At 42.3% G+C, this 15049-nt stretch overlaps 1 protein-coding gene across 2 annotated transcripts in view; it reads left to right on the forward strand.

Moving 5' to 3' along the window:
* Window positions 1-10990, forward strand: part of abl2 (ABL proto-oncogene 2, non-receptor tyrosine kinase) — a 49956-nt gene extending 38966 nt beyond the window's left edge. For both annotated transcript variants that reach the window (XM_088928329.1, XM_088928330.1), the window contains exons 7-11: window positions 167-351; window positions 785-937; window positions 1977-2066; window positions 2873-3046; window positions 7662-10990. In XM_088928329.1, the coding sequence (XP_088784455.1) occupies window positions 167-351; window positions 785-937; window positions 1977-2066; window positions 2873-3046; window positions 7662-9403 (2344 nt within the window). In that variant the 3' untranslated portion in view covers window positions 9404-10990. The remainder of the gene's footprint in view (window positions 1-166; window positions 352-784; window positions 938-1976; window positions 2067-2872; window positions 3047-7661) is intronic.
* Window positions 10991-15049: the final 4059 nt, after the last annotated feature.

Raw genomic sequence — 15049 nt, forward strand, 5'->3', positions numbered from 1 at the left:
ATAGAATTAACAGTTGCCCACTAACTATTAAACTATTAGAATATATAGCCAATGAAAAACCCCGAGCAGGAGATGGGAGTGAGTGAGTTGCGAGGGGGTGTGACAAGACTCTGTGGGACATGTAGTCTTCAGGGTGGACTGATGTTTCTGTCTCTCTCTCCCTCAGAGACCTGGCTGCGCGGAACTGCCTGGTGGGGGAGAACCATGTGGTGAAGGTGGCGGATTTCGGGCTGAGTCGGCTGATGACCGGGGATACCTACACTGCTCACGCTGGGGCCAAGTTCCCCATCAAGTGGACTGCGCCCGAGAGCCTAGCTTACAACACCTTCTCCATCAAATCTGATGTGTGGGGTCAGTAAACAGACTGAGCACCAGCAACTTACACGAGTGGCTTTTTATCCTCCATCAGTGAACATCCACACAGGAAGTGAAATGTCCGGGTTTCTTTTCAAGTTGCGTCTCTGATACATTATGTCATTAGAGTATTGTCTCCGCAGTATGTATGCAAATGTCCACAAAGGTTTCCTCTTGTCTGCTGTGGTTGTTTTGGTTTACTGGGGGGTTCCCTGGTATAATCTCTTCTTCTTGTTTCTGTTGGCACTGGACTTTGTTAATGCGTGCCTGTGAAATACATTAGTCAAGTTCAAGTAACTTTAATTGAAAACGCTTTTTTGTATTCCCTGTATGTCATACAGTCCTGAGATTACGACTGTCATGCTGTAATAGGTGAAGGTTTGGTCTAGGTCTGTAGAGAGTAAATTATCTTTTTCTGTGTGACTTTCAGCCTTTGGCGTGCTGCTCTGGGAGATCGCCACCTATGGGATGTCTCCTTACCCAGGCATTGACCTGTCCCAGGTGTACGACCTGCTGGAGAAGGGGTACCGCATGGAGCAGCCCGAGGGTTGTCCGCCGAAAGTGTACGAGCTGATGAGAGCCTGTGAGTATGCCTTGAAATCCACAGCACCTATGTCTACAGAAGACTAGACCTTTGTATTAACTTATTAACTCATTTTTAACTTGCACTAAGCACACATTTATTAAAATATTTTAATTTATGGACACTCCACTCAAAGCGCTTTACAGGTAATGGGGACTCTCCTTCACCACCACCAATGTGCAGCATCCACCTGGATGATGCGACGGCAGCCATAGTGCGCCAGAACTTTCACCACACATCAGCTCTCAGTGGGGAGGAGAGCAGAGTAATGAAGCCAATTCATAGATGGGGATTATTAGGAGGCCATGATCTGTAAGGGCCAATGGGAAATTTGGCCAGGACGCCGGGGTTACACCCCTACTCTTTTCGAGAAACACCCTGGGATTTTTAATGACCACAGAGAGTCTGGACCTCGGTTTTATGTCTCATCCGAAGGACGGCGCCTGTTTACAGTATAGTGTCCCCATCACTATACTGGGGCATTAGGACCCACATGGACTTACACCTGCTGAGCTTCCGTTGGTTGCCAGTTGTGAGTTGCAGAGTGATATGGCTGCTGGCTGAATTGTTAGGCTGAATTGGAAAGGAATCTGTTCTAAATCCCCTAATAGGAATAAAGAGTTCGGGGTCTTCAAGTGGCTTAGTTTCTCTATTTGATGAGGTTGCTTCTAATTGGGGCTATGTCCTTCGCTAGCTGTGACCAAAGGTGCTCCCAGTGTGCCCATTGTACTTGTGTTAGAAGCTATAGAGGCCCTTAGCTTCTAGATGGTAAACCAGCAGCAGAAATGAAGTCCAGTTTGGTTTGGTAGCCAAATAATACGTGTGCTTCTAAATTTATAAAAAGAAATTGGGGGAGGGGGTCAATCTGGTCTTCCTGCACCTTTTGTGAAGGATAAAATCCTCCACAAGGGTTTGATAAAAATGAAATGATGAATATACCCTATCCTGTTTGGCAGTTTATTTTCTTGATTGTCTTTTTCACCTCCTAGAATTCTAACTGTTTTATGGCCTATTTCTTATTTCCTGTTTCAACCTTTAGGCTGGCAGTGGAGCCCTTTGGACAGGCCTTCGTTTGCTGAAATACATCAGGCTTTTGAGACCATGTTCCACGATTCCAGCATCTCAGAAGGTACCATCCCCAACCATAAGCAAAAGAGACTTAATTAAGAGAAAAAAATCAGCAAGATTAGAACATCTAGCCTTTGCTAGTTAGTAGCTAATTGATCCGAGGATTGAATCGATTAACTGTTTTTTTAATCAAGCTTCAAACACACTACGAGGGGGGGTAGCTTGTCCCACACCCCCACCACCAATTTTGAAAAAGATGTGCCTTCTATTTTCGCTGTTAAATGCAGTACACCTCGCAGTTTCATCTTGCGTTCTCTAGTTTGTTTTTGTTTAGTATTTCAGGATCACATATTATAGGCACTCCGTTAACTTTATGATATTTCCAGCAATGTGTGGAAGTTGATTTTTTTAATTCCTTGTTTTTCCACGTCAAATTCAACAAATTCAGTGACAAACTGGAGACTTGCAGGGCGTTTAGTGTAGCAATGGCGTGTGAGGCACCTTGCTCAAGGGTACTGCAGCAGCTTTCCAAGCAGGAATGGAGCCTGTGAGCCTCTGGTCCAGAGTCCAGAGCCCAGACCACTGCTCCATGCTGGTTTAGTACAAGCATTACCCTTGTCTTTCATTTGCCTCATCTCCTGAAACTCCTTTTTGAAACAGCTTCTTCATAGAACAAGAAGGTTAAAATAAAACCTTCTGAGGTGGTCTACTCACCTCTGTGGTCGAGTCACAGAAGTCGGTTCTCACGTCACGGTGAGGAAGCGTGATGTGCGAGCAGAAAAGCTGCTTCTGTTTGTAACCAGCCTTAATGCCTGGCGGTAGGAAGCGAAATAACTATCGTTTCTCTTTTTTTTTTGCCGTCGATAGAGGTGGCGGAAGAGCTGTGTAAAACAGCATCGACCACAGCACTCGCCTTCAACCCCCAGCTGCCCCTCCTGCCGTCCAAGTCTCGGACGCTGAAGAAGCACACGGAGAACAAGGAGAACATAGAGGCGGGAGTGGAATCGCGACAGGAGCCCCCTGGGCAGGGCGCCCCCTCAGGTACTGCAGCAACGCCACCCCGCGTGCTGAGAAAACGCCTGGGTTACCGCCACTAGAGTGCAGTCGCTGCCATCCCTTTATCAGTTACTGCTGCTGAAGCTCGGAGGTCAGAGTGTAGCTGGCACCACAGCAGGAGCAGGGCAAGAGTCCGCTAGCTAACCATCGTCTCCTCCAGGGCACTCATCGGCCATCTTGACCTTAGTGCTTGCTTTTAGCCATCAGACAGTGCCATTTCTTTTCCTGGGGGGATCCCTTTTTTGAAGTCTACGGGGTTATGATGCACAGCGTATGAAATGGTGTAGAAAGATGTCACATTTCCCAAACGCTAATTACGGGGAAAAAAGTTTTTGTGAGGCCAGTGTTGTAGAAAAGCTGCTCTAAGGTTGGTACTTATCCTGTGTGTCAGCCAGCCACATAAACAACCAGGGACAGATGAGTGGGCTTATCAAAGTACTCAATAAAACGCATGTGGTGTCTGCTCTGCTTTAGTTTGCTGTAGCCCCAGAGGTCAGTATTCTCTTCATGATGTCTTTTTAAAGATGAGGCCAAAAGTATTGCTCATGCTATATCCATATCAATCACTTTAAACCTTTTTTTACTCTTGTAATATAATCCTTTGTCACATTTGCTTGCTTTTTGTAATAATGCTTATAGCACAGTAATCTGCAACTCTCACTTCACTTTTGTTTAAACCTTAAAAGTATATATTTATGTATTATTTATGTATTTATCTGTATGAAAAGTCTGCTTGTTTATAAATAAAGTTTTATATTAAAGTTATTGGGCCCAGATTGAGCCATAGTCTACAATATTCTCTGTGTGGAGAAACTTTATTGGACAGAGATTTCAGGGAACAGCTACTAGATTATACAGCAAATCAATGTATAAGGTATTATTTTCCCATATTTCATTATTGAACACATTATTTTCGTACAAGTAAAGTATTCAGTTCAGAACTGGTCCAATTTTGGCCTCATTTGATTGTGGATTTGCTAATGGAGCATGGAAAATCATGCTAAAGAAAATGGATTCGCTGTAAAAATGTGGGCTGAGATTCCAGACCTAACTTTAAAAATTCAGTAGATAGATCTACCTTAAGTGTGTTTTTAAAATGTCATCTTCTCTTTTAAATGCTTTTAAGTGCTGCAGTAAATCTTATGAGACTTTGCAACATACACAGCCTTAAAAAAATAAGTTCAGGGGTGTAGCTGCATCAGCATGCATTGGCTGCAAAGGAACAAGTAATAGGTTCATTCCATGCTGAAAAGAGAAGAAAGAAAACACAATGTTTCGGCCATTTCGTTTTCTTGTCAACTAAATGAATGTTGGTATTATAATGGTACATTTTATTTTAAATATTGTTGTTCGCTTGTGTTTTGAACCTCTTTGTAACTTTGCAACAAGAAACAACTTTTTGATGTCATTTGGAAATGTCTTAAGGTATTAAATACCTGCTCACAATAGCTGGAAAAATGAAAATAATTGTAGATTCTCAAAACTTAGTCTTTTCAAAAGAATCATCAGTTTTAATCCAATCTATAGTAATTCTGTGTTAGTGTCTAAATAGAATATATTGTATTACTGATGTATTACTGATTTGTTCCCTAAATTCAGAAGACCCCTGCAAAATTACTAAAGTAACTTTAAATCAATTTCAGGTCCTTGAATGTTTTATTTTTTATACTTGTACTTTTTATGAATATGGGAAATATTTCTTTCTGATGATTTCTATATCTTTTTCCCTGTTGATAATTTGCTCCACTTCACTCTTGTCTTCATTTTGGGAGCTGTAGTTTTCCAGTACCTTTATCTGCATCTCCATAGTACATAGTAGGTGTTCATACAGTGATGTATAATTTAATCTGATCTTGCACCTTGTAGACTTGGCGGTTTGTTGGTCAGCACTGCAACCTCTTGGGTTCTGGGTTCAATTCAGTGTGGTGTTTGCATGGTGTTCATATGGGTTTTCTTGAGGGGAAATATTCTTGTCAAGTCAGCTGGTGTTTCTAAATTGCACTTGTATGTGTGTGTCGTGCAATGTACTGGCATCATCTGAGGGTGTAGTCCCCTCCTGTGTCCTGTACTTCTTATTTTTGTATTCTTTTCCAAAAATAAGGGACATTTCTGATAATGGAAATGTTTCGGAGAGTTCAGATGAGTTGAGGCCCCCAGTAATGTAGCATGTTTTATCATTACTCATCTCATAACTCAAAACCTATCCATGTTGGAATTGGTGAATACCACTGTAAAACATTTTACATTTCATTAGACGCCATGACCTCACTGGAAGTTGTTTTCAGTCTTCAAGTTTCTAAAAGATTTGGGAAATCAGGAATATAATTAGTTCCCTCCAATGTTTGTCATCAGTGTGCTTAGACTAGCAGGTATTCATATAGCACAGCTTGGAATGACCAATGTCTGAGAGAACTAGGTTGTACTGGGTAGAATTTCTGCTACAAGAAAATAGCAGACTGTGTCCCTCTTTGCTTTTCCAGAATATTTATGTTTAAAAAAATGTACTTTTAATAACAGAAGAGGTTCATGATTTTGCTGCCTCAAATTCTTTAAGATGTTGCATAAAATAAAAAACAATTACTACAAGCCTGGTTAAAAGAAGCAAGTACTAAGATACTGGTGCAGTGGCTCTGATCCTTAGCGCCTGTGGCTGGAAGGTTGCCGGTTCATATCCCCCAGCCGGCAGAGGAACCCTACTCCATTGGGCCCCTGAGTAAGGCCCTTAACCCCAACTGCTCCAGGGGCGCCGTATAAATGGCTGACCCTGCGCTCTGACTCCAAGTTTCTCCCCCTGTGTGTCTCATGGAGAGCAAGTTGGGGTATGCAAAAAGACAAATTCCTAATACAGGAAATTATATATGGCCAATAAGTGGTCTTCTCTTATTAAAGGTAATTAAAAATACTGTATTTTGGGAAGCAGTTACATTGACAGAGATCCCTGGATCTTTTTTAAATTACAGCAATCTATAAAAATTGATTTTCTTCAGTGGTAATATTTGTATTTCTGCATTTGATATAAACAATGTAATAATTTAATGGGATTTAGATGACTGCATTGGCCCGCAAGAAGCTGGTTGCTACATATTCATTAGTGTTAGGCTTTTAATATGCATTTAGTGTTTCCATTTCTTATGTAGACCTATATTTTAAAGTACTCGTAATTATAGTATAAGAGAGTCTAACTTGAGTTAACTTTTGCTTCAGTTTTAAGTAGAATATGTTAGAACTCCTTGGCAGCTATCTCCACCATTTATGTTTGTCTTTGGAGTTGGTTTCAGTTGGTGAAACTACAAACAGGAACAACACTGCTGGAAGCCATAGCAGTATTTTTAACCTGCATTATCTTGAAGTTATCTGGTTAGTTCCCTTTGCATTCGTTTACTGTACTGTCAAATCCTTGACCAGCAAAAAAAAAGTAGAATTACTGGAATGTATTATATCTGCTACACATGGGCAGCATGGTGGCACAGTGGTGAGCGTTGCTGCTTCACAGCGCTGGGCCAAGGGTTCAATTTCTGTTGTGCTATCTGTGTGGAGTTTCTTCCCATGATCATGTGGGTTTCCTCTGGCTGTTCCAGTTTTCCTGCTGCAGTCCAAAAATGTGCTGGTGGATTAATTGGCTTCTGAGACTGTATGTCTTTGTGGACTGGACTGGCAATGGACTGCCATCCTGCCGAAGGTGTATCTGGCCTTGCGCCCGTTGCTTGCTAGGATAGGCTCTGGCTCCCCCGTGACTCTAGCAAATAAAGTGTTTAGAAAGCGAATGGATGGATTACACAAGAGCGGCTGTGTCATGCAATCTGAAATGGTTTAGGTTTGTGTCACTATTTTAAAATGATCTTTTCTTTTTTCACTGACAGTTTACTTAAAGTAACCTTGTATAGTTTATGGTGTATGTGGTAAACAGGTAGAGCAGTGGCAAGGACTCCAGCTTCTTTACTGTAAGGCTGTGGATCTGTTGTCTGCAGCCGGACTTGCATCCACTAAGCTTTATAAAGGGATACCAGTGCTCCTTGGCTTAATCCTCGGATGGGCCTGCAACCCTTTACAGAAACTGGGATGATCTCCGACCTAATGACCTTTTAGTTCAGGCATGGTTTTATAAAGTCTTATGTACATTGGGTAACCCAGAAGTATAGCTGCATGCCTTGATCAAATGTCATTTGAATTATGCCTGCATGCCCTAATCATTTAGTTTACACATTCCTGGTGAATAAATAAAATAGCATTACACTATGCAGGAGAGTGAGTAGACAGACATTTTTCACACAGGTGGCATTATTTAAATGTCATACTCTTTTACAGTTATTTAACAAAGTGGAGTGCTCTTTTATCTCTACCATACCTCTTCTATTAACATACCATTTTACCCAAAACTGTTCTGAAAAAAAATATATTAATCTGTAGTGGACAATGGGTAAGGTTCACTGTCAATTTAGATCCCTACTCTAACAGAAAATGATCAGCTGCTGGTGCGGTACATTCACTGGGCCCCAGTGCTCGTAGGATCATTGCTTTTTGAGAAAGTCAGTCGGCTGTGTATGCTGCAGTCTTCAGAAGGTCCTTGTGTTCTCATGTTCGCTTTTCCTTTCCTCCACAGGCCTGTCTACCAGCCTGTTCACAGGAGACAGTGCAGGAGGTTCCCCCGCCCTGCCACGTAAGCAGAGGGACAAGTCTCCCAGCAGCCTCCTGGAAGACTCCAGAGAGACCACCTTCACTCGGGACCGCAAGGCGGGCTTCTTCAGCTCCTTCATGAAGAAGAAGCCCTCTCCGCAGCAGAGCCTGCCCACGCCGCCCAAGAGGAGCAGCTCATTCCGCGAGATGGAGAATCAGCCGCACAAAAAGTACGAGCCCACCTCCAGCTTTGGCAGCTTCAACGCTCCTCTGCCGCAGGTGGACGGACTCAACTTCTCACCCTCCCATGGTGGGGAGAGCAACCATGTGCAGTCCCGGTGCTGTGGGGCCAGCTTCGGCCAAAAGCCCTCTGCCAACCCCAGTGCTGGGGCGGGGGGTGCCGCCGCCGCCCCCCCAGGGGGCAGCAGTTGGGCGGGCATAGCTGGGTTCTTCACCCCCCGGCTGATCAAAAAGACCTTGGGACTGAGGGCTGGGAAGCCTACAGGATCAGACGAAGTAGCTGGTCCTACAGCCAAGCCTTTTCCCCGGTCCAACTCTACTTCTTCCATGTCCTCAGGGCTGCCTGACTTGGAGCGAATGGCCCTCACGCTACCCAGAAATGCGCATCGTTCCAAAGCTCCACTAGAAAGGACATCGTCCACCACCTCACAGCCTGAGGAAGGCACAGGGCGATCATCTGAAGCTCTGCTCCGCAAAATGGACGAGGGCACTGCCCAGATCCGCGATAGACCCAAAGCCAAGCTACTACCCCGTGGGGCTGGCAGCGGGGCCCAGAGGGTGCCAGGCGTTGGGGGCGAATCGGATTCCGATTCACACTGCAGGTCCAAAGAGGGACCCCTTGAGGCGAGTCAGGACAGGCAGGGCTGGTCTTCCCCTTCCAAAGGTGCAGGAACAGCTCCAGCTGCAGCTCACAATCACAAGGTTCCAGTACTGATCTCGCCCACACTGAAACACGCTCCGGCCGATGTGCACCTTATTGGCATCGACTCTCAGGGGAACAGGTTTAAGCTCCTCTCGGAGCACCAGGGAGACAGGGACCGGCCCAGGCTGGTGAAACCCAAGTGCGCCCCTCCGCCCCCGCCCACTCTGCGCCTCCTGCAGCACCCCTCCACTGCGCTCTACAGTGGGGATGGAGCTGAGGAGCCGGTGGTGAGTGGCGGCGGGACCGAGGTGAACGGCGACGGGCTGAAGAAATCTGGGAAAATCACAGGAGGGAGACCGTCTGTGCCCCCACCGCAAGTGCCTCCATCCTCATCGCTGTCGGGTTCTTCCTCCTCCTCCTCCAGTGCCACTCCCACAAAGTTGGTGAACGGGGCTACCAGCATCCCCACAGGCGCTGGGGGTGGCGCCAAATTGGCCCTCCGCAGAACACGGCAGCAGGCAGAGAAGGTGCCTCTGGAGAAGATCAGCAAGGAGGCCCTGCTGGAGTGCGCGGAGTCTCTGAGTACCGCCTTGCACGGGAGCCCAGAGCCCTCCTCCAGCAGCCAGGTGCTCGATGCGGGTCACCAGCTCTTGGACTACTGCTCGGGCTACGTGGACTGTATACCGCAAATGCGCAACAAGTTTGCCTTCAGGGAGGCAGTGGGAAAACTGGAACTTAGTCTGCAGGAGCTACGGGCATCCTCGGGCAGCAGTGCCGGAGCTAGCCCGGCCCTGGGCAACCTACAGACCTGCATAAAGGAGATCAGCGATGTGGTGCAGAGGTAGCCACCACAACCCTCCGCTGTCCCCTTGTACTTTGGGGACAAAGATATCTCAGAGTACCTCACTACATTGATCACATTGTTTACAGTCTTTGAAAGTCAGTGGGAACACTGTTGCTGATCATCCCATGTGTAGGACTGGAAAAGTTCTTTGCCCTGCAAATTGACTTGTCGTTTTCCTTGTTGGCCAGGAGTGCTCTGCTAGAGCACTGATTTGTTTCAGCCCATCACGATTGGGTCTAACTGGGGCCAGAGTGAGAGACTACAGGCAAAGTGGATAAAAATGAACGCAAACATGTAATCAGAGAAAGGAGACCGAGGTGCTGGCAAAGTGGATCATCTTATGTGACACACCCTGTCTTATAGTTAAGAGCTACAGGACAAAAGTGCTTCCCCGTGACCTTAGAAATTAATCAGAGTTTCTGGCATAGGATAGCCAAGCCACCTAAGTCAGATTTGTGAACGCACTTGTCATTGTTGGGACTTCTCTTTTTTTTAACTTTTTTTTTAAAAGACAGAAATGACATCTTCATTTCCTGGACAGGAAATCTTCATTTAAAAAAATCCAATTATACTTCCTGCAACTCCCACAAAATATTGTAATCATTTGTTAGTGTTTGCACTTGTGAAGACTGAAGGCTCTAGATTCATGTCATGATTCTTGTGTGGCACTATTGGTGCAGTTCTTCACGCGTTTGCATCCAGGCTTAGGTTCTCCCAGGCACACATTGCACGAGGCTGTCCGGAAGAGTCATCCGTGCAACAGCGGAACGTTGTAAGGTTTTAAGGCACAGCACCATGTGGTCTCACCATTACTACACTAGGTACATGCAGCTGGAAGACATCATTTCAGAACCTCCTGAATGAGGTCAGAGCTCTTTGTATAGCAAAATGTCCCTGCAGTACAGCCCAATTTTCATTTGGATTTAAACAATATTGTAAAAAAGCAGCGTTACCTTTGTTGCCATCCTTTTAATCTTGCCAAGTTTCCCATTTAAAGAAGCACAGTTGTTTTTACAGATGAAATTGAACATTTTATTTCCAGGTTTTTTTTCAGCACCAGTGCAACACATGGTGGAAAAACAGGGTGCTGTTTCTTAAACTGCAGAACACAGCAGTGTTCAGTCTCTGTGCGGTATAACGGTATTCTTGTTATCGCAGAAATGTTAAATGTTCAGCACATACAAAACTGTTTCGGTCCATCTGATTTGCATCGTGGAGTTTTGCTAAGGTGACTGATCTCCCTTATCTTTAATCAGCAAACGATACGTCATAGAGCAGGTCTGAGCGCAATGATTCGACCTGGTGCGAACTGGAAGTGGTTTGTTATGCTGAAACATCAATGAACAAGTGTTTGTAGGCTCTTCCCTGTAATTCTAGTCCTTTATTTTTGTTTTATTTTTAAACTATTGCAGTGGCCTGCTGTGTGAAACATGAGCAGCCTGAAGTAGAACTAATGATGACACCAAGCACAAAATGGAGGGTGCACAAACACACCTAGTTCTGGTGAACTATGGGGAATACTTCAGGCAAGCGTGGAGGAAAAGTGCTGGTAAAAAACTTTCAGGCAAAATCCATTCCCTTTATAGTTAGTTTGGGGTGCTGAATTTAATACAACAGGGCTTTGCATAGGAATGTTCCCCAGTAAACTTACTCTAACCCCATGTGATCTGACATATTTGTAAGAGCTGAAAAAGAGAAAGCAAAGTGAGTAAGAAGCAGGCAAAAAATGTCATCTTTTGTCTCTCCTCTGTGAGCTTGGCATAGCTTCCCAATTTGACTGTCGTTCAGCTCAGCTTAGTTTTTAACAGCTCTTTGTATGAGTGGTTGGACTGCATTAGACTTCTATAAGTCTAATACAGAGCAACATCATATGCTGACTACTGCACCCTAGTGTTATAAGGAAAGGACTTATTTCAATGGCAAATGCTTCAGTGGTATTAAGTAGACAACAGTGCTGCTGCTGTGGATCCTGACCAAAGGGGGACAGGGGTGTCTGCACCTACTTTAAGAAATGAATCTTTTGTTTTGAACTGGAAAAGGAACTGATAAGGGGGAGAAAAGATCATACTTCATCTGGTGACCTTTTTTTCCTTTTCACATTTAATTACTGTATTCTTTTGTTTCTTAACAAAAACATATCTGTCGATAGAATGTTCTACTTTAGTTTTGATGTATAGAAAAGTCGATAGTGACTTAATCTCAAACATATTACAGATTCACTCCTAATATGTAGTCAGTTTAATGATTTAACGCGGACTTCTTATTTAGTGAACAAAATCCAGACCGAGTTTATCCAATTAAATACAAGTGAATAAGAGTGTTGGCAGACCAACACAACTGCAGACTTTCAGAAAAAGTGTGCTTCAGAAACTGGCCTTTTTCATTGTTTCAGATCAAATCTCAATAACTGGTTAGATAAATTTTCTTGCTTTTTCCTATTTCCGTGTTAGAATTACTTATATGTGGCACATTTGTCCCAGTCTTTCAGGGACACTTTTTTATTTAATATCTGTTAATAAGATTTTGTCCAGTTCATAGTTCAAAGCATTTATTAGGCTATAAAAGACCAGATTCGGTTGATTTTAACCCAGTATGGGAAACTCATAATTTGTCTAGAAATCGGTCACCATTGATCCAGGGTGATCGCAAGACTGACTTTTCCCATCTCTGTTGTTTTCTATTTGCTTTGAAGACAACAGATGCTTTTCAGTCAAATGTATTGTCTTTCCATTTTTAATTGCCAGTAACTGGTGTGACCTGTCATAATACAGTCAAAACAGACATCATCTTATCTGTAGTTTATTGAAAAATATTTTAATTTTTATTTTAATTTGCTTGTTGACAGTAAAAGCCCATTTCTCAAATCCAATTTGATTACTTTCTTTAACAAAAGCAAAGTGTTTGACTTTACTGCCTGAAGTCAAATTAAGATGGAAAGTAGAGGTGAAAATCTTTTTTTTTTTCTCAGAGATTAATGCTTTGGTATGATCTTTCTGTGGGAGTTGTTTTGCTTTACATTTGTATCTTGAAATGCCTTTGCCGATAGCTGATACAGAGTGGAAATTTCCTTTCCTCAATTTAATCTCAAATCAATCCTGAAGTATTTTATTCTCGCGCACATTATTGTACTTGAAGACAGCTGCCTGTTAAAGGAAAAAAAAAACATGAGCCCTGCAAGTACTGGAACAAAATCATCCATTCTACTTAAGCCCTCCATTTTTTTATTTTTATATGAATTCTTCCCATTAATACGTTGAAAATGTATTTCCAAAAGCACCATACGATCACACTGTTCGACTTCATTGTGACTTGCACTGTGGTCTTTTCGGGGTTCCATCAATAATTGATGGAGTAGGGGGAAAGGACAAAGGGTTGGGCTTCCGTCCCATATTTGGGGGGCACCCATGGCGATTACAGTTTTTCGGTGACCAAAATCAACCTCAGCTGCAAACCTCTGTTGTTCCTCCAAGCCATTATGGGTTTCACTGTAAGACCTCAAGAAACAAAGGCCATTGAGTGACTCTAAACTGCCTTTGCCCAGTGATTTGTGGTGCCTTTTGTAAAAGACATTTATTGCATTGTGCACTACTGTGTTGGATAAAACTGTAGCCAGGTTTTGTACAAACCAGTTTGATCTTCTTGTTTTCCAGCAGTTCCTAGTTTCATAATGAAACAGATTGTCCAGTGACTGTGTTCTGCACATATTCAGTCACCTGTCAGATATTTTGTTCTTTGATTGTTTGTCTTAAGTGTTGCAGACGTCTACCTGAGTATATATGTAGCCCAACCTTGCTGTTGAAAACCATTAGAGTCAAGTGACTTGAAATCAAATCATTCAGATCATTGGTCTGGTGGGATAACTGATGTGCAAACAGAATACTTTATTATACTTTTAACAGTTTGTTTGTACAGACAACACACTTTTAAAACAACTTTGCACTCAATGAAATATTTCTTTCTGTATATATTTTTAACATTTCTGCACCCCTGATGTAGAAAATTGCTCTTAGGAATGGTTGTCTAAAAGTGAGATTAGCAAAGAATGTTAGAGCTTTCACACATGGCCTTCGACTCCTTTTTTGTTTTGAGAAAAAGAAAAATGTGGCTTCCATTCCGATTTCAAAAGGGAAACACACACAGAGATCAGTTTTCAATGAGCATGTCATTATCTTACAAGTAAATTTTTGTTTGATTAATTACCGGTTTTCTTTCAATAATCAATCAGCTAAATCAAATCTGCCTTTGAGGGAGGCCAGAAAACAAACAGAAAACAGAAGACTTTCCCTTGTTTGGTCGGTTTAACTTATTCAGCCCCTTGATCAGAATGCTTGTTCCAAGCAAAATCAATTGGATCACAAATTGAGGTTTCCTTAGGGTGTAGTTGAAAATGGAGGTTTCATTGTCTCTGTGTTTTCGGAATTCCATCATTTTTATCAATATTTCAGAATTTTGCATGGCTTAGTTTTCCCTCAGTATCAATCTCCCTGGTAATTTAAACAGATAGTGCCATTTTGAAAATAGAAGTGCTATAGGCATGTACCAACCATGAGCATATTATCCATGCAAACAGGTTTCCTAAGATCTACACGTTTTATGGATTTATTTATTTTTTTCTGTATGTAAAATGAAATTGCATCATGTGCAACTCTTCCTGTCTTGTATGTTGTTTTAAACAGTGCTGAAGAAACACTACATAAGCATTTTATACCAAAGGCCACTTTTTTTCTTCAGTTCTACTAGTGCAATGAAAACTAAACACTTCTTAATTGTAAATATGTGAATTTTAACAGGGATTTAAATGAATGGCAGATGTTAACAAAATTAACACTATCAGTATTTTTTGTTTTTTTATTGTAAAATATATATTTTTTGTGTTTCTAATTTAAATCTCACATTTGAATATTGTATTACTGTGAAGTTCTCTTTATCAGTGTTAAACTTGATGTAAATAAAAAATACCAGGGTCCTCTATGTTACTGGCCAGATTTGCCAACTTGCATTTTTTTTTTGTTTTGTTTTAAATAAAATAAAAACTGAAAATCACTTCCCTGTAATTGTAATCCCTCCTAGTACTGTAGCTTTTATTTTCTTTGGTCACGGTTTATCCAGCCCTAAGCATATTAGTTTCCAGTACTTCACTTTACAAAACACATAAATGTACCCCTTCAAGCCAAGTAAGTGCTTCTGTGTAGCTTTAGCAGCCATTGTTTGTCATGTTACGCAGTCTGTTTTTACGTTAACTATAATTTTTAGGTCATAAAATCTGTTTTGCTTCATGTGATCAAACTAAAAATGAAAAAACACTTTCTGGTTTGCAATGGCTGGATAGAGGAACTGGCACACAAACGTGTCTTTCAGACCTTGAAAGATGGAATTGAATTGTCTAAAATGTGTGTTTCGAGAGATCTGGATAAGATGTGTCACTTTGTGTTGGCCCAAATAGAAATTTATGTTCTCATTGTTTTTTTTCAAATGATTTATCCCACTTGTGTTTCATGCTTATGCGTTTCAAATTCTCTCACAACAGATACAGTGATCTCAGTGGTTAAATAAAGCATTAATAGTGATTATCCTTGAGGTGACAGTGGTGAGACAATACATTCTCAGTGCAAGGCTTTCCTGTACCCCAGAAGCTAGATAACAAGCA

The sequence above is a fragment of the Atractosteus spatula genome, chromosome 11 (assembly GCF_055471065.1).
Source record: "Atractosteus spatula isolate fAtrSpa1 chromosome 11, fAtrSpa1.hap1, whole genome shotgun sequence".
Taxonomy (NCBI): domain Eukaryota; kingdom Metazoa; phylum Chordata; class Actinopteri; order Semionotiformes; family Lepisosteidae; genus Atractosteus; species Atractosteus spatula.